The 27,951-nt window shown below is 39.9% G+C and overlaps 1 protein-coding gene across 1 annotated transcript in view; it reads right to left on the bottom strand.

Annotated features, from left to right (window-relative positions):
• Positions 1-930: 930 nt before the first annotated feature.
• Positions 931-27,951, bottom strand: part of LOC122909073 (Down syndrome cell adhesion molecule-like) — a 154,586-nt gene continuing 127,565 nt past the window's right edge. The window contains exons 2-4 of the mRNA XM_044252663.1: positions 20,133-20,450; positions 1,787-1,933; positions 931-938 (exon numbers count right to left, since the gene is read on the bottom strand). Coding sequence (XP_044108598.1) covers positions 931-938; positions 1,787-1,933; positions 20,133-20,450 — 473 coding nt within the window. The remainder of the gene's footprint in view (positions 939-1,786; positions 1,934-20,132; positions 20,451-27,951) is intronic.

Raw genomic sequence — 27,951 nt, 5'->3', positions numbered from 1 at the left:
TCTATTGCGAACATATAAAACATCTATGGATATAGATGTCCATATCGATAGGTATATAAAACCTTCAGTAGCTACTTCTTTTTCTCACCCAGATCTCCAGTGGTTCTCCCCTTCCAGGAACATCTCACTGAACAAAGGTGTACTATGTGACCTACCTTGGCCAATTAAATATTAACAGGAATGACATAGGTCTCCTCAAGTAGAAGCACATGGAGGCAGAACGTAATCCTCCCCTGTTCTCTCCCCCTCCACGGCAAACCCGGAGGCTGTCTGATGTCTGTTCTACGATGGCCGAGCCTCCATCAGCCCAGGCTGCTGAGTGTGGGAGACTGCAAATCCTGCCCCCCATCCTCCCGCTCAGTGCACCCACAAGCCCTCACTACGTGCGTGTGAATTCCCTTCCCTTCTGGCCCTGGGCTCAGCTAGAGGGACTCGTCATCAGACTTCTCCATCTGCTAGTAAAAAACTAAAGTGACCTCAGAAGACAAGCCCTTAAAACCGTTAATCAAAGACAACAAGTAGGGGTGTCCAGCTGGCTCCATCAGGAGAGCACACGACGCTTAGTCATAAGTTCAAATTCCACACCAGGTTTAGAGATTACTAAAAATAAATAAATAAAATTTTTGAAAAAACACAACAAATACAAGTGTACAAGTGAGTCTATTATGATTATTTGCAATCACATTTCAGTCATTGAGCTCAGTATTTTCTCAATACTTTAAATTATGACAATTAGCCAATATAACAGCAAGGCCTCTATCATTCACCAAAGTTCAAGGGGCTCTGACTGGACAGTGTTAAGAAAACCTGAAAATGTCTGTTACATGCCAGTTTAGTGGATATACTTCAAAAATCAAAGATACAATTTTTTCAAATGGGTTAATGACTGCTTTAATGGTCACTGTACAGGAACCTACACTGTCTAGAGAATCAATAAGCTGAAAAACAGAAATGTCATGTCACCATGAGAGTTTAGTTCCAATTTCACATGTCAACGAACGGGCAAAATTTTGGTGGTATTCAAGAGTTGCATGAAAGCACGTGTGTGTGTGCACACTCGCACACACATCCACACAGATGTCTAGAAAAGCAGTCATTTATAACCTATTATGGCACATTGGGTGCTTATCACCACTGTTCTCCAAAAGCAGCCCAAGGTTACTCACTATCCAAAAATGAGCAAAGTAAAAACACTGAACCCTTTCCAGGTAGACAGCAAGGGGGCAAGAAATCTACTTAAACACCATAAGACTAAACTATAATATCTTAGAAGAAAATATCAGTTGCGTCATTTCCAGGTTCTGAAAACAAACCCATAAATTATATATATATGTATATATATATATATACACACACATATATACATATAAAACATGTGTGTATATATATGTATATATATACATACACATATTCTGTGTAGAATCTTTGAGAAAGAGTTCAGAGACATCACATAGCTCTTCAGACATTTGAAAGGATCACAGCAGACAAAACCAGAGCTTCTGTTTTCCAGATTATGGTTTCAGGCTATCAGTCCTAAGTTTTAACACCAAAGACTCTCACAGATGCAAAAACCCTATTGCCCAATTTTCAGGAGCAGAAATAAGCCAAAATTGCCTCAGAGAAGTAGCATGATGGCTATATGTACAGTAACTTATTTCTATCCATCAGTCAATTCACAGAAGAATAGCTCAATCGAGCCACAAAATCTAGCAACCCAATTCAACACCTGAAACAGCCTCGAAGAAGGTGAGCCCGGCACCCTGTGCCCTGGACACACCTCGCCTACCTGAGATGAGTGACACGGTGTCTTTCTCCCAGGAGACGACGGTGACGTACGCCTCCACCGAGGAGGGGATAATGCACTTGAAGACCGCAACATTGCCTCTCATGGTTTTCTGGTCCTCCACACGGACTGTATAGGGCTCCCGTAAAACTGGAAGGCAAGAAGACCCTTGGTAAGACAACTTGGCAGGAGTTCATTGTGAGAGAACCTCATTCAGATACATGTGCTGTAGCTTACATGAGTAATTGTACCACCTACAGGCATTGGGGGGAAGAAATCAAAGAAATCTGTGGTTCATGCCTTAAAGACTTTCATCCCATTCACAAATAAACTACACTGTTTTCTAAAGGGCAAGAGTATATCTAAAAACAGCTGTCTGCCTCCTCCGTGCTCCTGGAGGTGGAAAGTAGCTTTGTAAAGAAGCTGTGATCATGGGATACTGCTCTTCCTGTCCCCCAAGGACAAAGGAAGAATTTTCTGACTATGAAGAAAGAGTTGGAAAAAATCAAGAAAGGCAACCTCTCCTGAGATTTCTTAAAAACTACGTGACAACGTAACTCTGCAGAAGTGATTTTTTTTTTAACAGCTGCAAAACAGTCTTGAAAACAACTGTTCCTCTTCCCGTGACTTCAGAAGGATGCTGCTTGGCGAGCCTACCCAGCATCTCCCAAAATAGGAGTATCCCTGAAAACTCTCTGCGGAGCCATCCATGAGCTGGCTGTCCAGGTGAGAGGCAGGGGGGCAGTGGGGTTCAGAGCCTACCCTGCAAGCCCACCTGCCTGGGTTCATAGCCAAGTCCAAACACTTGCACAATGAGTGAGTGGCCTTGCGACCTAGACAACAGGGATTTTGGTGATAAATCTACCACTGGGGGAATGTAAGGACTCAGTCAGGTAGTGTGGGTACAGCACTCAAGGTGGTGCTCGCCATGAGCAGGTGGGATACGGCTATGTGTACCAGCAGCTAGAACCGGATCCACACCGTAACCCGACATGAGGAAGACCTCTTTGTCCAGGAGAAGGAGAAATCAGGGCTCCAACCCAAACCATGCCTCACCCCAGCTGATGAATATGAGTGCAAGTCTCACTTCTCCACATCTTTATTTTCCTCAAGCTTAAAATGAAGGGGTTGAGACAGGAAGATTCTCGAAGTCTGAGTTTTAGGAGCCTGGTTTTCTATGATAGCCTCAGAGACAACGTCTCTCACCATCCATTCAGCTTTCCTCGTGGTTTAGTCATTTACTGGACAACGATGTGTTGAGAAAACTGGCCGTGGAATTACTTTTTAAAGAAATTAGCATACCAACGAAAATAGGAATGAGTTTCTAAAGGGAACTTTCTTCATAGGCAGAGGTGAATGTTCTAGAAGAAGCATTTTTAAGATTGGCGCTGGTTTTGTGACAGGCTGAATATCTTAGTATAGAGTGCGGCCTTCTTCAGAGTATTGCCCCCCAAAGCCCGCTTTTAACATCAGTATTTAATATTTTCCCCACTTGGAGAATTTTTTTCACTCCTGCCTCAAACCAGAGAGATTTTCGGAAGTCTGGGACTCTTCTGAGACCCCCCCACCTCCACACTCCCCATTAGCAGTCTGACGCCATGTGCCAAATGGTGAGTCCACACGGCTTGTAAAATTTCCCCAGGGCGATAGTTCAGGGTGCCCAAGAGCCTGGCCTCAGAAACACCGCCATTAACACAGGAGCAGGAGCTGATTTTGCACAGGAAAATAACTCAGTTGGTAGCACTTCGGGAAGAGCGGTGGTCCACACTCTTGGTCGGAAAGAGGCGACAAAGAGGTAAAGAAACCAAACTCCTGGGACGCCTGGGTGGCTCAGTTGGTTAAGCAGCTGCCTTCAGCTCAGGTCATGATCCCAGTGTCCTGGGATCAAGTCCCACATCTGGCTCCTTGCTTGGCAGGGAGCCTGCTCCTCCCTCTGCCTCTGCCTGTCACTCTGTCTGCCTGTGTTCACTCTCGCTCCTCTCTCTCTGACAAATAAATAAATAAAATCTTTAAAAAAAATTAAAAAAAAAAAAAGAAAGAAACCATACTCCCTCATGAATGAGGATTGAATTGTGGTGGAGGGAAGACAGATGAGAGGATGGGGTCGAGAAGAGAAGAGGAAGGGGCTGGACAACATGACCAAGGGCCAAAGAGTCCATTAGCACAGGGAGAAGGTCACTGGAGCAGGTGCAGAAACCCAGTGGAAGTCTCTGTGTTTGTGTGATGCTGGTTGGGAACTATAAGATCACTTCATCTCCCCAAACTTCCAGGGCACTCTGCCTCACACGAATGGCTCAGGTGGCTTCACTCAAATTTCATGGAAATTAAAGCCAAAGAAGACCAGGGCAAGAGTCGACGCCCATCCAGTGACAGAGGAAGCACTTTCCCAGGGGGCCTAAGTGCTGGTCATCGGAGCCAGAGAGAGGGGCCTAGTGGGGACTTGCCCTTTTGCACCCAAAGTCCTGCCCGCCCAGAACTCCTCAGTCCAGGCCTCTCACATATACCATGGGGCACCTTCTCCCCTTCAGCTGCCCATAGGTCTCACCTGCTCCCTCCATCCCCCATGTCAGCCCCAAGGAGCCCAGATCTTCTTGAAGCCGGGATACAACTAGGTGCACTGCATCCCATCCAGTGCAGAAAGAACGGGGCAGGGAAGGAAACACTCCACTCCCTCCCTAGATTCTTCTACAAAGAGATACCACACAGGGAACCTTGAAAAAAATTAACTGTAGAACTTCTAACAATGCTTGGCACATAGTAAGTGTTGAATAAATGCTTGGAAGGTGAATAAACAAAAATCACAGAGCTTCCCTGTTGCAATTACTTCTAACCCTACTGTAGAATAAAATATTTTTTTATTGTCTTATGTTAGTCCCCACACAGTACATCATTAGTTTTTGAGGTAGTGTTCCAAGATTCAGTGTTTGTGTACAACACCCAGTGCTCCGTTCAATCCCAGCCCTTCTTAATACCCACCACCAGGCTCACCCATCCCCCCACTTCCTTCCCTTCTACAACTCTCCATTTGTTTTCCGGAGTCCATAGTCTCATGGTTCATCTCCTACTCTGATTCCCACCCTCCTTCATTTTTCCTTCTCCTAATGTCCTCCATGTTATTCCTTATGTCCCACAAGTAAGTGAAACCATATCATAATCGACTTTCTCTGTTTGACTTATTTCACTCAGCATAATCTCCTCCAGTCCCATCCAAGTTGATGCAAAAGCTGGATATTCGTCCTTTTGATTGCTGAGTAATATTCCATTGTATATATGGACCACAACTTTATCAATTTGTCTGTTGAAGGGCATCTCGGTTCTTTCCACAGTTTAGCTGTTGTGGACATGCTGCTGTAAACACTGGGTTGCATGTGGCCCTTCTATTCACTACATCTGTACCTTTGGGGTAAATATGCAGTAGTGCAACTGCTGGGACATTATCTATCATTTAAAAAAGACAACTTGAGTTTTCATTATAGATCTCTTCCTTATTGATGAAAATAAGGTAGACCCCTGAGGCCCCACCACTTAAGAAGCCAACACTGCTCTCTAAGAGAATATACCTCTCATAACACAAGTCTCCCAGGATCATAGCAAGCCTCCCCAAGGTACTTGGTACATCTAGTCCTTACTACCACCACTTAGGGGAACAGAGACTGAGCTACAGACCTAAGATCCAGGCAAAAACTAAAACATGACTGACATCTGCATTACAGGGAAGGGTGAGCTAACCCTTAGCACCTTGTGTCCTAAGATGGGCTCTCTTCGGAAGCAGGTCAGAGGTGAGGAGCTGGGGGAAAGTGGCTGACTGTAGATATGGCCCCAGGAAGACCAGAGAGGGAGAGGCTGGGGATGTAGGGCAGGGCAGGACCTAAGCCAAGGTGTGATTTCAGGGCAGTTCCAGCCTCTACCTGAGCCTGAGGAGAGCTGTGAATGTGAGTTACACTTTGAGCTCCTCTTGCTCCATACCTGGAGCTGGAACTTAACCCTTACAGCAGGCTGGCACTGGCTCAGGGCTGGTCCCAGGGCCCCGCATTCCCAGGCACTCCCCACCCTGTGTGTGTGAAGTGGCTCCAGGATACCAACCATCCTCTGAAGGCTCTCTGTGTGAGCTGTCAGCAACCAGCAGGCTCTCACAGGGGCCCTAGACCCCACTCCTCAGGCACACACAGCCCACCAGCCGCAGGGCTCCCTCCTGCCACCATCAGGATGATGAACCATGCCATAGTTGGGGTGGGGGAAAGCAATCTCCCTTCCCTACCCCCCCTCCCATGGTGGTCAGGTGACCTCTAAGGGATTATAGCCTCCATGCTAGTTTGGGGAAGGGGTGACTTCCACCGTACCCCACTTCAGAGCATGTGCACCCACTCCTACCCACACTCCTGCCCTGGCCAGAATGGAGGCTGCCAGTCATTTCTAGACAGGGGCAGAGAGGAGAGGCCAGGCAGGGCCAGAGCACTCAGCATTAGAGGGCCAGTAGTGGTCATAGTGGGGTGAGGGAGGTGGAGGCTAAGTGGGGCTCTGGGCACCCAGAGACTGGAGAAGGGGCCACTGAGAACCTATTTCGGGGAGGTGGCATGAGGCAGGACCCCGCAAGAGCTGAGGCACTGAGCTCCCAGAGCACGTTCCATTGTCCCATTATCTTCAGTTATGAAATGCAAGTGGAAAGAGAAAAGCATTCATGTTTCAAGATGGCAACAGAAGAGCATTGAGCCAGAACTCCGGGACCTTCTCAGCACTGGGCCCTGTGAGACTGCTCCCATCCCGGGACATCAGTCCCATGTAGCAATCGGACAATGGGGGATGATAGGGTGGAAGTAAGTCAAAGGAGAGTTTGAAGAATTGGGCACTGCAGGGGAGGCATGTCTGGGTGGCCCTCTTCTCCTGATGGGCTAGCCTCAGATTGTGCCTACCCCTCCGATTCCTATGTCCAATGTGAGAAAGCATCAGCAAATCCTCATGGGTTGGCTTTCTCTGGAACACCAGAGGACTTAAGGCTGGTCTTTCCTGTTTAGGAAATGGTCATCCAAGGCACATTGTGACCTAGAGGCACATTAGTTTTATATAAATTGGGTTTTGTTCTATTACATTTTGTAGCTGATAACTTAATAAGTTGAGGTGTGCCTCAAATAATCAATTACATCTTGAACACACCCTCATGTCAAGAACTGCCTTAGGGACTATGGAGATCATAACACTTATGGAATGATCATCTGAAGAAAGAAAATTCAGGTGGCAGAACAAGTAGAAGAAAAGAATGAAAGACTGACAGGCACAAGTGAGGAGGGGTGGAACTGGCAAGCCTGTGAGTAGCTGGTAGTGAAGAGGGCACGTGAGCTGGCACTGAAGGACCAGAGGACTTGTAGGTGGAGAGGAAAGAGCGAGAAGAACAATGGTGACACAAGCAGGAAATATTTCAGAGATTATGAGGTACTGAACCAGCACTTTTTAGCTACACTGGCTTCCAACCACAACTCCTATGCACAGGCAACAACAGGTTCACAGAAATCCCCTCTCCCTTGTCTGAAAATGGAAGTAAGATCAACCTCGCAAGACGTGCCGATTAAAATACAGAAAGCCTTAAAGTACTTGGCACAATGTCCAGCACATAACCACTTTAGTCACTGAGTCTCTATGATTGCCGGCGAGAGGAGCTGATCCAAGCTACCAGAAGCTGAAAGATGAGACCTCTTTGAAGCCACGGTTGCTTTGGAACCTGCAGCCAGAGCCCTGGGAAGGGCTCCACAGCCTCTATCTCTTTGATCCTGGCTTCACATTCTCTTTTCCCACAGACAGGTTTCCTCTGCTTTCCTGGTTTGCATGGGAGGAGGGAGGATCCTGGACCCACAGTTCCCAGGCATCCTGAGGAAAAATGGGTGATCTTTCAAGATTTCCATTTCAAAATCAGAAAGAGAAATGGATGGAACAACCCGGTTAGTTGCTCTCCCTCAGTACCATCAACTTGGAGCAGAGGTTCCAGACTCTTTTGTGTGATGTGGCTCCAAGAGACGGCTAAGGGGCTTGCCGTGGGCTGGTCAGAGTGGCAGCGAGACGTGCAGCTACTGTACTCTATGAACATCAAGACAACCCTTGAGTGACTAGGTCAGCCCAATATTATTACTTGCTTTCTCTCAAGACAACTTTATCAAGATACAATTGATATACACTAAAATAACACATTTACTGGTGGTTTTCACATATGTAGACCCCCATGAGGTCACCACCACAATCAAGATAATGAACAGACCCATCAGCTGAAAAGTTAACTTGTCCTCTGTGACCCATCCTTTGCACCCCCTTTCACAGGCAACAACTAACATGCTTTCCATAATTATAGATTGACTTACACATTTTAGAGTCTTACATAAATGGGCATACATTTTTATGTGACGTATTTCACTCAGTATGATTATTTTGAGATTCCTCCCTGCTACTGTGTTTACCAATACGGTATTCCGTTCTTATCTGTGGTTTTCCTTTTTGTGGTTTCAGTTACCCATAGTCAGCCATGGTCTGGCAGCACAGGATCCTCCTTCTGACCATACTATCAGAAGGTCAATACTATCCTCATCCCACATCACATTGCACATATCTTTCATCTCACTTTGTCTCATCATGGAGGCATTTTATCATCTCACATCACCACAAGAAGAAGGCAATAAGCTACAGGTATTTGATATTTGGGGAGAGAGACACCATTCATATAACTTTTATTACAACACATTATTTTAATTTTATGATTGCTGTTTGTTGATGTCTTACTGTGCCTAATTTATAAATAAAACTTTACCATAGGAATGTATGTATAGGAAAACACACAGTACATGTAGACTTTATTACTATTCATGGTTTCAGGCATCCACTGTGTACGTCAGAACACATCACCAGTGGATAAGAAGAGGGACACTGTAATCCATTCTTTTTCATCCAATTTTATGGGTAAACCACAATTTATTTACTCAGTTGTCTGTTGATGGGCTTTGACTCATTTTTAGCTATTACTAAAACAGCTGCTATGAACATCCATGTAAAAGTCTTTGTATGGACATATGCTTTGGTTGCATACCTAAGAATAGGATGGCTGGGATATATGGCAGATATTTATTCATGTTTTAAGGACATTGCCAAACTATTTTCCAAAGGGGTTATACTATATTACATTATCACCAGAAGTGCATGAGAGTCCCAGCTGATGTGTCTCCTCACTTACACTTGGTCTGGCCATTGTTTTTACTTTTAGATTTGTAGAGATATTTATCTCACTGTGGTTTTAATCTGCATTTCCTCAAAGGTTGATGATGTTAAACATCATTTCATGTGCTTCCTAACCATTGTATATCACCTCTGTTGCAGTGTCTCTCTAAAACTTTTAACTCAAGGGGCACCTGGGTGGCTCAGTGGGTTAAGCCTCTGCCTTCGGCTCAGGTCATGATCCCAGGGTCCTGGGATCGAGCCCCACATTGGGCTCTGCTCAGCGGGGAACCTGCTTCCTCCTTTCTCTCTCTGCCTGCCTCTCTGACTACTTGTGATCTGTCTGTCAAATAAATAAATAAATATATAAATAAAAATCTTTAAAACTTTTAACTCAATTTTAAATAGATTATTTTCTTATGATTGAGTTTTTAGATTTCATTATATTTCTGGATAAAAGCCCTTTAACAGGTATATATATAACAGGTATATTTTCTGCCAGGATGCAACCTGCCTTTTTATGCTAGTAGCAATTATTTTAGAGGAGCAAAAGTTCTAAATTTTTATAAAATCCATGTTCTTTTATGGATTGTGCTTTGGGTATCATACCTAAGAAATCTTTATATAATCCAAGATTGCAAAGATTTTCTTTCCATCATTTCTTTCCAAAAGTTCATAGGTTTATATTTGTATTTATGATCCATGTTAGGTTTTATATATGATACAAAGTATGGATTAAAGCTCACTTTATTTTTTCAATTTTTTGAAAATGGACATAGAATGCTTCCAGCATCATTTGTTAAAACAACTATCCTCTCTTTGAACTGTTTTGCACCTTTGTCCATATGTGTGTGGGTCAATTTCTAGACTCTGTTTCATGTTACTTATGTTTAAGTATTAAAAGTAGAGCAGTGTTAGTTTTCTTAAATTACCATCCATCTTTCAGGGCTCTTTTGGCTGGTCTAGGTACTTTGTATTTCCATATAAATTTTAGAATAAATTCATCAGTTTCTATTTGCTAAAAAAAAAAAAAAAGTCTGCTGAGGTTTTCTTTTTTTTAAATTTTTTTTTAATTTATTTTCAGCATAACAGTATTCATTGTTTTTGTACCACACCCAGTGCTCCATGCAATCCGGGCCCTCTATAATACCCATCACCTGGTACCCCGACCTCCCACCCCCCACCACTTCAAACCCCTCAGATTGTTTTTCAGAGTCCATAATCTCTCATGGTTCACTGCCCCTTCCAATTTCCCCCAACTCCCTTCTCCTCTCTATCTCCCCATGTCCTCCATGCTATTTGTTATGCTCCACAAATAAATGAAACCATATGATAATTGACTCTCTCTGCTTGACTTATTTCACTCAGCATAGTAGTGCCTTTCTGATGGAGGCATAATACTCCATAGTGTATATGGACCACATCTTCCTTATCCATTCATCCGTTGAAGGGCATCTTGGTTCTTTCCACAGTTTGGCGACCGTGGCCATTGCTGCTATAATCACTGGGGTACAGATGGCCCTTCTTTTCACTACATCTGTATCTTTGGGGTAAATACCCAGGAGTGCAATGGCAGGGTCATAGGGAAGTTCTATTTTTAATTTCTTGAGGAATCTCCACACTGTTCTTCACAGGGGCTGCACCAACTTTCATTCCCACCAACAGTGTAAGAGGGTCCCCCTTTCTCCACATCCCCTCCAACACATGTTATTTCCTGTCTTGCTAATTTTGGCCATTCTAACTGGTGTAAGGTGATATCTCAATGTGGTTTTAATTTAAATCTCCCTGATGGCTAGTGATGATGAACATTTTTTCATGTGTCTGATAGCCTTTTGTATGTCTTCATTGGAGAAGTGTCTGTTCATATCTTCTGCCCATTTTTTGATATGCTTGTCTGTTTTGTGTGTGTTGAGTTTGAGGAGTTCTTTATAGATCCTGGATATCAACCTTTGGTCTGTACTGTCATTTGCAAATATCTTCTCCCATTCCGTGGGTTGCCTCTTTGTTTTCTTGACTGTTTCCTTTGCTGTGCAGAAGCTTTTGATTTTGATGAAGTCCCAAATGTTCATTTTCACTTTTTTTTCCTTTACCTTTGGAGACATATCTTGAAAGAAGTTGCTGTGGCTGATATCGAAGAGATTACTGCCTATGTGCTCCTCTATGATTCTGATGGATTTCTGTCTCACATCGAGGTCTTTTATCCATCTTGAGTTTATCTTTTTGTATGGTGTAAGAGAATGGTCGAATTTCATTCTTCTACATATAGCTGTCCAGTTTTCCCAGCACCATTTATTGAAGAGACTGTCTTTTTTCCACTGTATATTTTTTCCTGTTTTGTCGAAGATTATTTGACCATAGAGTTGAGGGCCCATATCTGGGCTCTCTACTCTGTTCCACTGGTCTATGTGTCTGTTTTTATGCCAGTACCATGCTGTCTTGGTGATCACAGCTTTGTAATAAAGCTTGAAATCAGATAACGTGATGCCCCCTGTTTTATTTTTGTTTTTAAACATTTCCTTAGCGATTCGGGGTCTCTTCCATTTGGATTGTATTGAATCTATAGACTATTTGAGAGAGAACTGACATCTTAATAACACTGAATCCTCCAAGTCATCAAAAATAATTTTCTCCTTTTACTTACATCTTCTTTATTATCATTCAGCAGTGCTTTATAATTTCCAGTGTACAGATCTTTCACATTTCGGATCAGATAGATCCATAAGTATTTCTTATTTTTTGATGCTATTTTAAATAGTATTTTTAAATTATCTACCAATTTGTGTGTGTGTGTGTTCATTTTACGTACTACTGTTTTGATAAACTCATGTATTACTTCCAGTAGCTTTTTTTTTGTAGATTCCATCAGATTCTCTACATATATAATTGTCATCTACAAATAAAAACAGATGAACATGTTTCTTTGCAATCACAATGTCTTTTATTTATTGTTCTTGCCTTATTGCACTGGCTACCATTTCCAGTTCAATGTTGAAAATAAGTGGTGAAAGCACACAGCCCACATCCTTGTGTCCTTCATCTTTAGAGGAAAAGCAATTTTTTACCACTAAGATGTTAGCTATATGAAGATTTCTATAGGTGCTTTATATTACCATAAGGAAACTAACTTCTATTCCTTGTTTTCTGAGAATTTTATCATAAGTGATTGATGTATTTTGTAAATGCTTTCTACATCGATTGAAATGATCACATGGCTTTTATTTTTAATATGTTAATATAGTAAACTATATGGATTAATTTTCAAATGTGAGAGAACTCTTACTTCTGGAGATAAGGCCAACATGATCATGATGTATTATCCTTTTTCTTTGCTGTTGAACTCAGTTTGCTAAAACATTGTTTAGAATTTTTACATCTATACTCACTAGAGATATTTGTGCTTTTATTTTTCTCTTGTAGTGTCTTTATCTTATTTTAGTAGCAAGGTAGTGCTGGTCTCATAAAATAATTCAGGAAGTATTTTCTCCTTGTTAGCTTTCTGGAAGAGTTTGTGTAGAATTTTTTTTTAATTTTTTATTTTTTATAAACATATATTTTTATCCCCAGGGGTACAGGTCTGTGAATCGCCGGGTTTACACACTTCACAGCACTCACCGAAGCACATACCCTCCCCAATGTCCATAACCCCACCCCCCTTCTTCCAACCCCCCTCTCCCCAGCAACCGAGGAGGAGTTTGTGTAGAATTTTTATAATTTCTTCCTTGTGTTTGCTAGAATTCAATACTAAATCCATTTGAGCCTGGAATTTCATTGTAGAAATTTTTTTTTTTTTGCTACAAATTCAAATTCTTTAAAAGATACAGGTCTCTTCAATTCATCTATTTCCTCTTGAAAAAAAATTTGTATTTTATGTCTTTCAAGGAGTTTCTTATTTCATCTAAGTTGTTGAACTTATTGACATACACTTGTCCTTAATAGTTTATTAAAATTTTGATATCTGTAAAATATACTGATATCACCTTCCTCTTTCTTGACTTGGTAATTTATCTTCTTTCTTATCTTCTTCTTCAATCTGGCCAGAAGTTTCTCAAATTTATTATTTTGTTTTGTTTTGTTTTTTCCAAAGAACTAAGTTTTTGGCTTCACTGATTTCCTATGTTTTATAATCTATTGATTTTCACTCTGATTATTATTCCTTCCTTTCTACCTATATTGGTTTTAATTTGTTCTTCTTTTCTAGTTTTAAGATGGAAGCTGAGTCCAGTATTTGAGACCATTTTTTATTTCTATTCAGGGCTTTTTAGACTAGAAATATTCCCCCAAGCACTGTTTCAATGGCCTCCCCAAAATTCTTACTTAGATATTGTGTTTTCATCTTCATTCCATTTAAAATATCTTCTAGGGGTGCCTGGGTGGCTCAGTGGGTTAAGCCGCTGCCTTCGGCTCAGGTCATGATCTCAGGGTCCTGTGATCGAGCCCCACATTGGGCTCTCTACTCAGCGGGGAGCCTGCTTCCTTCCCTCTCTCTGCCTGCCTCTCTGTCTGCTTGTGATCTCTCTCTCTGTCAAATAAATAAACAAAATCTTTAAAAAAATAAAATAAAGCTTGAAATCAGGTAAGGTGATGCCGCCAGCTTTATTTTTGTTTTTCAACATTTCCTTAGCGATTCGGGGTTTCTTCTGATTCCATACAAATTTTAGGATTATTTGCTCCAGCTCTTTGAAGAATACCGGTGGAATTTTGATCGGAATGGCATTAAAAGTATAGATTGCTCTAGGCAGTATAGACATTTTAACAATGTTTATTCTTCCGATCCAAGAGCATGGAATGGTCTTCCATCTTTTTGTGTCTTCTTCAATTTCTTTCATGAGTGTTCTATAGTTCCTCAAGTATAGATCCTTTACCTCTTTAGTTAGGTTTATTCCCAGGTATCTTATGGTTCTTGGTGCTATAGTAAATGGAATCGATTCTCTAATTTCCCTTTCTGTATTTTCATTGTTAGTGTATAAGAAAGCCACTGATTTCTGCACATTGACTTTGAAAAAATAAAATAAAATAAAATATCTTCTAGTTTTCATTCTATTTATCTTTTGCACAGACTATTTAATATCTCACTATTTGGGGATTTCCTGGAGTTAGTGATTATTATCTTAACTCCATTGCAGTCAAAGGACATATTTTATATAATTTTAGTTTTAAAAAATTCATCTAAGACTTTCTTCATTCCCCATAATGTGGTTTATATTGGTAAATTTCTATTTTCTCCTGAAAATAATGTGTATTGTGCTATTGTTGGATTCTTTGTTCTTTATTTAAATGTTAATATGGTCAAATATTAATAGTGTTATTCAAATATTCTTTATCCTTGCTGCTTCTACCTACTGCTAATTAATAAAAAAGGAGTATTGAAATCTCCATTGATAAATTTTCATTTGTCTGTTTCTCTTCAAATTTCTATCAGCTTTTATTTCATGTATTTTGAAGTGCTGTTGTAGGGAGAATAAATATTTTGAATAGTTATATCTTCTGAATTCAATGACTCCTTTGTATTATGTAATGAATCTTAGCCCTGGTATTATTATTTTCTCTGAAATATACTTTGATATTAATGTACTTACTCCAATTTTTTGATGTTTTTCATTAAACATATTTGATTTGATAAGCATAGTACATATTTTCCCATCCTGTTACCTTTAACAAACCTGTATCTTTATATTTAAAGTACATTTTTTAAGCAGTATTTGAAACTAATCTAGCAATTTCTGCCTTTTAAACCAGATAATTGGAGCATTTATATTTAATGTGTGTATCAGTAGGGTTAGGTTTAAAACCATCATCTTGTTTTTTTTTTTAAGATTTTATTTATTTATTTGAGAGAGAGATAGTGAGAGAGAGCATGAGCGAGGAGAAGGTCAGAAGGAGAAGCAGACTCCCCATGGAGCTGGGAGCCCAATGCGGGACTCGATCCCAGGACTCTGGGATCATGACCTGAGTCAAAGGCAGTTGTCCAACCAACTGAGTCACCCAGGCATCCCAATCATCTTGTTTTTTTAACTTCTATTTTTACCATCTATTCTTTGTTTGTTTTTCCTATTTTTTATTCTTTGTTTAGAATTGAAGATTCTTTTTAATTATTTCATTTCTTCTCCTTTATTATGAAGTTTATTATTCATAATTCTCTGTTTTGCTATAGTTATTGCTTTCCATTTTATAACATATATCTCTAAGTTATCATAATCTATATTCAGGTGATATTATACCACCTCACTATAAGGGGGAAAAAATAAACCTTACAAGAGTATACTTCCACATCTTTACTCCAGACTTTAAGTGTTATTATTTTTATACACTTTACTCATATATATGTTTCAAGCCCCACAGTACATTTTGTTGTTGCTGTTTAAACAGTCAAGTGTCTTTTAAAAGATTATAAGTGCCAAAAAATTATGGTTTAAAGAAATCTACAGATTTGATGTGAACCCCATCAAAATACTAATGGCATTTTCACAGAACTAATGACATTTTTCACAGAATCCTAAAACTTTTATGGAACCACAAAAGACCATGAGTAGTCAAAGGAATTTGAGAAAGAGGAACAGAGTCAGAGGTATCATGCACCCTGATTTTAAACTATACTACAATGCTATAGTAATCCAAAAATATGGTAATGACACAAAAACAGACACATAGATCAATGGAACAGAAAAGAGAGCCCAGAAATAAACCCATGCATGTATGGTCAATTTATCTATGATAAAGGAGGCAAGAATATACAATGGGGAAAAACAGTCTTTTCAATAAATGGTGCTGGGAAAACTGGTGAGCCACATGCAAAAGAATGAAACTGGACCACTTTCTTACACAATATTAATAAACTGAAATCATCTCAAAATGGATTAAAAACTTGAATGCAAGACCTGAAACCATAAAACTAGAAGAAAACAGACAGTCCTCCTAGGGAAAGAACAAAACAAACAAATAAACCGTAAGCAGTAAGCTTTTTGATATTTGTCTTAGCAATACTTGTTTGGACCAGTTTCCTCATACAAGGAAGAAAAAAGCTAAAATAAACAAATGGGACACCAATGAACTAAAAAATTTTGCATAGTCAAATAACTATTAACAAAATGAAAAGGCAACTCATTCAATGGGAGATGATCTTTGCAAATCAAACATCTGATAAGTGTTAATATCCAAGATACATAACGAACTCACACAACTTAGTATCAGAACAACAATAAACACCAAAAAAATAATCTGAATAAAGATTGGGCAAAGGACTGGAAGAGACATTTTTCCAAGAATGCAGATGACCAACAGGTACACAAAAAGATGCTCAATATCATTAATCATCAGGGAAATAAGGTATCACTTCACACTGCTCAGATTTGCAATTATTAAAAAAAAAAAGAAATAACAAGTGTTGGCAAAGGTATAGAGAAAAGGGAAACCTCACATACTGTTGGTGGGAATGGAAAGTGGTGCAGCCACTATGAAGAACAACGTATGGAGGTGCCTCAAAAAATTTAAATACAATCCAGTGCTTCTACTTCTGGGTATTTATCTGAAACAAAAACACCAATTCAGAGATATATGCACCCCCATTACCTGGAGTGCTATTTACGATAACCAAGATATGGAAGCAACTTACGGGTCTATAGATAAATGGATAAAGACTATATAGTATATATGTGTGTGTGTGTGTGTGTGTGTGTGTGTGTGTAAAACAGATTATTACTCAGACATAAGAAAATTAAATTTTGTTACTTGTGACAACATGGATGGACCTAGATGGTATTTTGCTAAGTGAAATAAGTCAAAGAAAGGCAGACACCATATGATTTCAGTTACATGTGGAATCTAAAAAACAGAACAAATGTTCAAACAAAACAAAACAAGAATAGACTTAAGAGAACAAACTGTTGGTTACCAGAGCAGGGATGCGAACTAGGTGAAAAGGATTAAGAGGTACACAATTTCAATAATATTGTAAAATGTTGTCTGGTGATGAATGGTAACAACATTTACCAGGGGGATCACTTTTTAATGTATGAAAGTATCAAATCACTATGATGTACACCTGAAAGGGATAGGATATTGTATGTCATAGTTATACCTTAACTTTAGAAAAATATAATTTATTTACTGATCATGGTTACCACTGTCACTTTCTTCTTCTCTTCAAGTAGAGCCAACACTCCATCAGGTGTCTCTTGTCTTCCAATTGTAGGAATTCCTTAAGATTTTTACTAGTGCAGGTCCACAGCTGGTAAGTTCTTTGAGCTTTTGTGTCTTCGAAAAAACCTTTATTTTTGAAATAAAAATATTCTACTTGATATAGATATACATTTCTAGATTTACAAATTCCATTTCCTTTCAGTACTTCAAAGATGTTTCCTCTGTTTTCTGCCATTGATTCTGAAGGGAAATCTGCTGTCATCCTTGTTTTTGTTCCTCTCTGTGCAGTGTATCTTTTTCCTCTGGCTGTTTTTCATGTTCTATCTTTAGACTGCTCCTGAGAAATCTGATTATGATGTGCCTTGGTGTACTTTTCTTCATGTATCTTGTGCTTGGGAGTTGTAGATCTCCTTGGATCTGCGAGTTTATAGTATCCATCAAATTTGAAAATTTTCGACCAGTATTTCAACTGTATATTTATTTTGTTTGTTTGTTTCACCATCCATTCCTCTGGTGACTCTATTTGTGTATCAAGCTACTTGACATATTTTTTTTTCAATTTTCTTTGGAATAGATTTTATTTTTTAGGGCTATCTTAGGTTTACAGAAAACTTTTGCAGAAAGTACAGAGTGTTCCCCAAAGGGATACACTGCTTTTACCCACCCAGGCAGTCAATCTCATTATTAACATGTTCTTTAGTGTTATGTCTTTATTCAACTAAGGAGCCAGTATTTATATATTATTATGAAGTAAAGCTCACAGTTTACCTGGAGGTTCCTTCCATGCTCTGCAGTTCTATAAAGAGTGTTCTGTATCCAACATTAAGGTATTCTCCAGAAGTTCCACTGCTTAAAAATGTTCTGTGATCCATGCATTCATTCTTCCTCTCCTCCCCCACAGACCCTGGAAACCACTAATCTTTTTATTGTCTCTGTATAGTTTTGCTCTTTCCAGAAAGTCATAGTTGTAATCATACAGTTTATAGCTCTTCAAGGTTGGCTTCTTTCACTTAGTGATATGCATTGATGGTCCAGATTTTCAAGCATCCAATCAAAAATCTATAAGTTTATTAAAGTCATAACATCTTCACAACAAGAAGTAAAATTAAAACAGAAGACATAACTGTCCATCTTGTAGATTCTCATGGATGTAGCAATCCTGTGTTTATTAGACATGCACTGGGTAGGGTTTGGGGTCAGGAAAACCAGAACATTGATGAGAAGAACATATTCATATGTACGTGGAAGGTGGCACAGCCACCAGACAAGAGGATGTCATCTCCACCCCTTAAAACATGCAGTGTCACACAAAAGCATTCAATTCCATGACAAATATCCAAAATGGCACTTAAAGAGGAGTAGGCATTGAATTCCTTTATTTGACAGGAAACCCAAGAAAGAAATAGCGGATTAACATGTACAAGCATAGCTGTTTGAAGTTTCGGGTTTTTCTGTAAGTGACACTTTGTAGATTATAAACATGTTTCTATAACACATCATTAACATTTCCAGCCTGCCAAGTAAAAGGCACTCACTTTTTTCTGTTTGTCAGGTTTAGAGGTCTCTGTACAAATTTCATTTGCTTTATTTTAATTATTTGGGGTATCAACTTTTCATAGCTCTTGATTAAAGCCGATCTTTCTCTTTCTTTCCTAAGTGTGTTCTTGCTCAGGTGCTGGAATTCATGAACGTGTCACAGAGATCAAAATATAGTTGGGAAAATGACTAGCTAGCAGAATGAACTTTACTCTAATGTTTGATTGCTTACATCAAAGCGATCATATGCAGGAATTCAGAAACATTTCATAATTTGCTCCTGTTGTGAAGTCTTCAAGCAACACCTACTTGCTTGCTGCAGAAATTATTACAAAGATCCCACAGCTAGCTACCTAGTACATAAGACAACCATGAAAGTCACATTCTCTTTGCCCTGACATTGTATTGTGTCAGTCTACTGTAGCACTTACAAGGTGAAACGTAAAATAATTTAAAACACTGTTTGCTAACTAGAGTCTAGCTGTGAGCTTGTTTTCCAGGGCTTTGTTAAATCTGTAAAATGACACAGTATGTCCTATATGTATACCTTTTTTATGTCTATGAATCTCAGACTGTGTTCCTGAGTTGACATATAAGAATGTAATTTTTAAGATATATAATATGTCATTATAAAAGGGACACAACAAATTCGGGATTTTCTCTTTGGCAACATCCTAGCAATATGGGACACAGTCAAAACATTATAATATGTTAAAATGATCCTTTTTTTTACTTCACAAGGAAGACAAGAATATTTGACTGATTCTGTTTCAGTTACATTACACTTTAATGCTAGGGTCTTATCCCACTTGACCTGTGCGTCCTCCTTCCTTCCCTTCTCCTTCCTACTCCCCCACTGCCTGCCGCTAGGATAGGTTGCAAGAGTCGGGTGGAGGAGTAACAAGAACAGGAAGCAAACACACTGGGTTTGAGACACTGGAAGTCTGAGTTAGAGTATTGATCAGTCAAAATACAGGGACACCTGGGTGACTCAGCTGGTTAAGTACCTGCCTTCAACTCAGGTCATGATCTCAGGGTTCTGGGATCCAGCCCCACATTGGGCTCCCTGTTCATCAGAGAGTCTGCTTCTCCCTCTGCCCCTCCCCTGCACTTGTACTCTTTCTCCCTTACAAATAAATAAATAAAATCTTATTTTTTTTTTAAATCAAAACACAATACATTTGGGCTACAGTTAAATCTTACCCACTTGCTATCACTCATTTCATGTCTTAGCTCCCACTTGCTATCACTCATTTCATGTCTTAGCTCCAGCAACACAAGGCATTTTGAAACCCAGTAAAGGGATGCTCGAACTTCTCAAAGAATTCCCCAATGGTGTCAAAATGAACTGACCATAGGGTTTTCATTGGTTCTCAGCTGATGGCACTTTGCCATTTGTCACTGCCCACCCCGTATCCTGCCCCTGCCCCAGACCCAGCCCTGGCCCCAAGCAGGCATAGAGGGAACAAAGCAGAGGAACTGTACTCACCAGCCTTGATGTGGACATCCTGACTTCTAATTTTCCCTGAAGGATTTTCAGCTGTGCAATAATAAGTATTATCATGGATTAAGGTACTAAAGCTTGAAGGAGGGAAGGGAAAAATTTGGAGAGTGCCGTTGGGGTGGACGTGGCGGATCCCGGGGACATCGTAGATCTCCTCGCCCGTCGCTAGGTACCATCTGAGAGACACAGGAGGGACGCCTGCAGCGGGGCAGGGCACCAGGGTCCCCGTGGTGCTCGCAAACACTACCTCTTGCAGAGATGCATTGACAAAGTAGAGGCTGGAGTGAAGGTCCTCACTGAAAACTACAAGAAAACAAGACAAGAACTGGTCAGTAAGGCTCGTGTTCTGAACTTGGCCTTCAGTCACTCTGGCCCCACAAGGTTGCTTTGAAAAACAATCACGAGGCTTGACTAAAATGAAATAATTCAAAATTGCTCAACTACTATGGACAGAGAAGCTGGTATTAAAAAATCAGCTACTATCCTCACTTCGTACCTTGTACACCAACTGATAAGTTACCCCTGACCTTAACTTGTAATGGATTACTTACCAGCCTGTTCCCCACATCCCCTTCTGCCTCCACAGTACTGACCATGACTGGGATTTAGGCTGTGTAATTTGTATTCATCTATTGTTTTTCTCCCCCTCTAGAGCCTGAGTCCCAGGAGAACAAGGTCACGATTTGTTCATGCTCTAATCCAGAGCCCAGAGCCCAAGACCCCGCCAGTGTAGGGCGAACAGAAGCTAAAGGAATCAATGATGAGGTCCACTTGCTAGGACTAACTGGCTCTGGTTGGGAGGTACACTGAGAGATATTCTGGAATGAAATCAGTTACAATTTGGAAAATTAAATCTATGTTTGTAGGTAAAACATTTTAAAAAGCACAATCAGTTTTCTAAAAACAGTATCAATCAATGATGCATTTTTTTTTTTTTATTGAAAAGGTGCAGCAATAATACAGGGAACTTTGATGGAAGTATCACTCAATTCCACTAGCCTATGAGAGTTTCTCTTCTGATTTTTATACTTCCTCTCCTGGTCCACCAGCCTACATGCTGTGCCCACATGATTATTTTATGTAATAATGTGTACATGCAAAATACGCAATTGTTATAGGCTGTGCTTCTTTCTCCTAACATTATCTCATATACCAAATTCCGTATTTCTATACAGACCTTGCAAGCAAATACTGGATCCACATTTTCCCTAATGATTTTCTAGACTATTCTCCTGATCTTAGTGTTTTTTTTTATTTTATTTAAAAAAATTTTTTTTAATTTCTTTTCAGTGTTCCAGAATTCATTGTTTATGCACCACACCCAGTGCTCCATGCAATACATGCCCTCCACAATACCCACCACCAGGCTCACCCAACCTCCTACCCCTCCCCTCCAAAACCCTCAGTTAGTGGTCTTAGTTATTTAAATTGTTTCTGTTTTAATTGCTATCAATAAGATATCTACAAACCAGTTCAGACATATTTGGCTTTTTAACTCATTGACTGAGTGCGCATGTTGCACTCAGTAACAAATAGTCACAGAGGGTTATTTATGTGAACAAAGAGTACAATTTCTAGAATCCAAAAATTAACCCAAAGATTTTAAAATGTCATAAAGACCTACTTCTCAGATGTTACCACTTATATTTGACTTCCTAAAAACAAATCCTCATCAAATAGACATAAGAGAGAAAATACTTGGAATTAATCTCATTGGGCAGAGATGAGAATATTAGGGAGAACCTGTACCATCCCAGGCCATGTTATGAAACTCAAGCTGTTATTCTATTCTTGTGAACAGCAGATCTGCCAGAGGAGTACAGGCTCCCCTTGGCAGAAAAAGATATGCCTACTCAGAAGGGTTGTCACTTGACCAAGGATTCAGGTCTAGGAGGTCGCAGATACAGGACTCAGTTTTTCTGATGAAGCTCGAACCTCATTATACAGTTGCCTTTACTCTATAAAGCCAATTCCAAGGGAAGCTCTGTTTATGTGATTCAGTGTCCCCTAGCCAGCTCCCATGAATATCCACCCACTTCCTCTGATGGCTCTCTCTCGGGAGGCACTCACCACTTTGCTCACCAGGGCCAGCACTGGCTATCTGTGAGCTGGCAAACAGAGGGGATGCCATGGGTCAAAAGATGGCAAAGAAAAATCCATTTTGTAAGTGATAGGTTTACTCAAAAAGAAGACAGGCAGGGGTGTTCATCAAGTAGTAATGGTTTGATGGCTTTTTCTGCCAACCATAACTAAAGACTATAGCAATGCTCCATAAAGCAGAATATGAAAATTATTGCTAACTAAGAAATTGGCTCTGATCGGAAGCACAGTTAATAGTTAAACATTACAGCTTTCAACTAAAATAAAAACGCTGATAGTGGCACCATGATTTTACAGTTGAGCTTTCTAGGAAACTGACATCACCCCAAACACATTGTTAGGAGTGAGGTAACTGTCACTCTTCGAGGCTAATTAATTCCACCCAGATCCTTTTTTGTTCCCTCCCCACATGACTCTTCTGTCAACTGGATTTGGGTAATTCGAACTAAATAAAATTCAGTCATATTTGAATTCTTTCTCTTGTCTCATAAAAGTAGCCTTGTTAAGAATAGAAAGTCTTTGAAAACGTGAATATATATAAGGAATATTTCATATATAAATGTGAAATTATTTAAATTACTGAAAGAAAAATGCAAAATAAATGTTTAATCCTAATAGTTAAGATAAGTGACCCACAGGGGATTACTGTCACTTCTCCTTACATTTTTTAAAGGTATTTCACATTAGTCTTTCTACTTCACACCACTGGGTTTAATAATGTAACATAAACTCATTCTCTAAGATACACATCATATGGCCACAGGCAAGAGAAAACCCAAACTACATTCCAGCAGCTTCTGTTTCTTCCATCTAAGGGGCCATCCATCTGCTTAAATAATAGTACTTCATTTTATGGCATGCTGCATGCACTTTAAACACAGCAACACTTGCTCCCTCCAGTAAGGGCACGGGCAGTCTCACTGTGAATTCCGTGTGTGTGAAATTTCCCTGAAACTAACTGCAGTTTAATAATAGAAAGCTAAACAAAACATTCGGCATTACCTTGCCACACAACCTGGCGTATAAAATCCTGGGGTGTGGACACTAAGGACGCTGATGGAAGAGGCTTTGGAGAATTGTTCTTTCATCAGCAGATTTCTGCATGGTTTATACTGTTATAACAGATGGTATAAGCAGGGCTCCCGTGACAATGTAAAGAAGAACATTACACTAAAAAATAGAATAAGTCTATATTGCTTGCTTTAAATTCCAGATCTGGCCAGGTGAAGAGACATGAAAGAAATGTTAGAGATGCAATGACATGATCTCTCCTTCGTGTGAGAGAATCTGCCCTATACCAGTCTTCAGGCAAGGCCCCAGGAATGAAAATTCACATGAGTCTGCGTACTGATCTCAAGGAATTTTTGGTCTAGAGGGTGCCACAGTCAGTAAAGAGATCGCTGATAATTTTTCCCTGAGTGTGGTCGCAGAATTATTCACAAAATTCTACAGGAGCATAAAGGAGAGAGACTACCCCAGCCTGGGGAGGACGAGGGGAAATCTCCAGAGAGAAGAGGAAAGGAGATGCTAGGCAGAGGGCCTATAAGTGTTAGGACACGGAGTCATCACAGACAGGAGAGAAGCAAGAAGATTCCGGGTAACAGAAACTTCATGGCTGAACTAAGAGTGATGCATAATTTGAGAGAGAGAGCTTGAGGTTCTTTATACTACTTATTCTGACACACTTACTCATCACCTGCTATTGACCTGGCACTGTGCTAAGGGCTCAAAATACAAGAACAACCAAGACTTGGAGGGTGATCTTGGGAAGCTTCCATTTCAGATGCTTATTTATAAAGTTTGGATTATAAGCGGTAGCAGATCTCGTGCTAAAAAGCATGAGCTTAATTCTGCGGGCAGCAGGAAGTCCCATCCCTAAGTATATACCCAAGAGAAATGAATACACATTTCCATGAAAATGCCTGTACACAGTGTTTAAAGCAGCATCATTGACAATAGTCAGATGTGCAAACAATCGCAGCGTCCATCAACTGAAGAACCGACCAACAAAATCTGGTGTGTACCATGAGTGGAGATGTATTCAGTAGCAATGAGAAATGAAATACTGATGCATGATACAGACACAGATGACCCTTGATAACATCATGCTAAGTGAAAAAGTGCCAATCACAAAAGACCACACACTCAACAATTATGTAAATTCACGTGAAATGCCCAGAAGAGACAACTCTGTAGGAACAGAAAGGAATGGTTTCCTTAGAGCTGTGGGTGAGGGTGAGGGGGATATAGGGTAGTAGTTAAGGGATGCAGATTTTCTTCCTGAGATGATTAAAATGGTCTAAACCTGACCATGGTGAAGATTGTACAGATATATAAATTTACTAAAAACCACTGAATTGTACAAATGGGTAAATTTTATTATATGTAAATGATATTTCAGCAAAGTTGTTTTTAAAAAAATAGAGAATCTGTAAGTTTTGATGCAGAAAAATTGGTACTTTCCCAATTTGTAGTTTAAAGAAGTAAACAATGGATTTACAAGGAGTGGAGACTAGAGACAGGAAGTCCGATTAGGCTGATATGGGCATGACTACTAACTGCCTGGTCATTGGCAAAGGGAAGAAAAAGCCTAACTATATGAACAAGTCTTATGTGATCCTGCTGGAATGTGTGGGCAGGGCCTTAGAAAGAATGAGACTGAGGAAGAGGAAAAGTCATTACTGTCAAATTCAATAGTTTTCATGCCTGGCTGCATCATTGCTATGTGAATGAATATAGAGAACATACAAGGCAGAGCTGGTTGGGCAGAGAAAACAATAGTGTCAGATTCACTAAGGTTAAGACGGCACTGACTTTGGGACACCCACTAGTGAGGTGGGAAAAAGGGTCTAAGACCCCAGCGAGAGATGTTATAATCAGGAAATCTGAAGCCCGCCTTTCAGTAAGACATACCAAGGAGAGTGTAAAGAACAAGAAGAGACAAAAACCAGAGATGGGGTAGGTCAGAGACTAGATGAAATAGGTGAGGGGATTAAGAGTACAATTATCTTGTTGAGCACTGAGTAACATATGGAAGTGTTGGATCACTATATTGTATATCTGAAAATAATATAACATTGTACATTATGCTGAAATTAAAATTTGAAAAGTAAAATCAAAGTTAAAAAGAAAACAGAAATGGGAGCGTGCCTTGGATGGCTCAGTTAAGTGTCTGGCTTCTACTCAGGTCATGATCCCAGGGTCCTGGGAGTGAGCCCCACATTGGGCTGCCCACTAAGCAGGGAGTCTCCTTCTCCCTTTTCCTCTGTCCTTCCCTGCTGCTTATGCTTGTGCTCTCTCTCTCCCTCTCTCTCAAGTAAATAAATAAAAATCTAAAAAAAAAAAAAGCAGAAATGCATCTTCAGGGATACTTAATATATAAAAGATGAGCAAAAGAAGGAGCAAGATGGCAGAGAAGTAGGAGACTGAGATATCATCAGGTCCCAGGAGTTCCACTAGATAGTTATCAAACCATTCTGAAAACTTACAAAGTCAACAGGAGATAGAAGAGTAGAAGAGTAGCAATTCTAGGAACAGAAAATCGACCACTTTCCGGAAGATAAGATGTGTGGAGAAGTGAATCCGAGGCAATATATGGGAATAGAGATCGTGGGGGGAGGGGCCGGCTCCCAGCAACTGATAGGGCAGTGGAGCACAAAATCAGAACTTTTAGAAGTCTGCTCAACTGAGGGAAATTGCTCCAGAGGCAAAGTGGGGGGTGGAGCACTCATGGGGACAGTGTGGTCTCAGGACCCTCAAGGACACAAAAAGACTAGGGATGCCTGAGTGTGGCAGAGCCCCCATGTATTGGAATGGGGATATTGGCTACAGAGACAGAGTTGGAGCTGAGGAGTGAGCTCTCAGCTCGGGGATACCTTAAACCATGATCCGAGGCACAGTGCCTGAGCAGGGGCTCCACAAGTGGCAGATCTGGGGAGACCCCCTCCTTCTCCTTCAGGAGGAGCAGCATGGGAGTGTGCTGCAGGAATCTGCTGGGTTTGGAGACTCCAAACAGGGCGGTGCACCAGAGATAGAAACACTCAGTCACAGGCCGGGTGAGCTCCAAGTGCAACCACCAGGAAGACGGGAGGGATTGACTGCTTTTCTCTGAGGGCACACAGAGGAGTGGGGCTCAGAGCTCTTGGCTCCACTGGCCAGAGACTGGGAGGCAACATTTTCATTCCCATCCTTCAGAGCTCTACAGAAAGTGTTCAGGGTCCTGAGGGTGAACCCAAGCAGATTACTTAGCCTGGCCCCTGGCAAGGGTGGTGAAATTCCACCTCAGGCAAAGACATTTGAGAATCACAGCAACAGGCATATCCCCCAGAAGATCAGCAAGAACATCCAGCCAAGACCAAGCTCACCCATCAATGAGAACTGTGGAACTCCAGAGCTAAGGGAAATGCAGCGTACAGAATTCATGGCTATTTTCCCATGTTTCTTTAGTCTTTCAAAGTTAAAAATTTTTAATCTTATTTTTTCTTATTCTATTTTCTAAAATGTTTCCTCTTTCCTATTTTAATGTTTTTAAACTATTTTATCTTATCAATGCCTTTTTAAAAGTCTTTTTTAAATCTTCATTGTTAAAGTCATATTTTATCCCTTCATTGTACTTAACCTTATTTCTTGTATACATATAAGGTTTTTTTCTTTAAAATTTTGGGATACAATTTCTCCTAATAAATCGAAACATACCCTAAATCTAGTGCATATCCTTGTTCTAGTCTCCAGCATGCTCATGTCTTTCCTCTTTTTTTTCTTTTTTTTTCAATGAACTTTTTATATTATCAATTACCTTTTTTAGAATTTTTTAATTTTCATCTTCACATTCATATTCCATCCCTTCATCATGTTTACCCATACATATATATAATATATATATGAAATATATAAATATTGTTTAATATATATTTTATTCACACTTTTTTTTCTATCTTTAAAATTTTGGGAGGTAGTTTCTTCTAACAGACCAAAATATACCCAAAATCAAGTGTGTGGCTCTGTTCTATTCACCAGTCTAATATATATATTTTTTTTCTTTTTTTCCCCCCTTTCTTCTTCCCTCTGTTTTGGGTCTCTTCTGATTTGGTTATTGTATATTTTTCTGGGGTTGTTGACACATTTTTAGTATTTTCTTCTCTCATTCATCTATTCTTATCTGGATAAAATTACAAGGCAGAAAAACTCACCACAAAAAAAAAAAAAAAAAAAAAAAAAAAAAAACACTAAGAGGGAGTACCAAAGGCTAGGGACCTAACCAATACAGACATTAGTAATATGTCAGAACTAGAGTTCAGAATGACAATTCTCAAGGTGCTAGCTGGGCTCAAAAAAAGCATTGAAAAATATTAGAGAATTCCTTTCTGGAGAAATAAAATCCCTTTCTAGAGAAATAAAAAAATTAAAATCTAACCAAGTTGAAATTTTTAAAAAAATCTATTAATGGGATACAATAAAAAATGGAGGCACTTAGTGCTAGGATAAATGAGGGAGAAGAGAGAATCAGTGACAGAGAAGACCAAATGACAGAGAATAAAGAAGCTGAGAAAAAGAGATAAACAGCTATTGGACCACAAGGGAAGAATTCAAGAGATAAGTGATACCATAAGATGAAATAATATTGGAATAAAAGAGATCCCAGAAGAAGAAGAAGGAAGAGAGGGACCAGAAGGCATATTGGAGCAAATTATAGCAGAGAATTTCC

The sequence above is a fragment of the Neovison vison genome, chromosome 6 (genome assembly GCF_020171115.1).
Source record: "Neovison vison isolate M4711 chromosome 6, ASM_NN_V1, whole genome shotgun sequence".
Taxonomy (NCBI): Eukaryota; Metazoa; Chordata; class Mammalia; order Carnivora; family Mustelidae; genus Neogale; species Neogale vison.
Note: the sequence above shows the minus strand (reverse complement) of the source record. Positions and strands in the feature narration are given on the sequence as shown.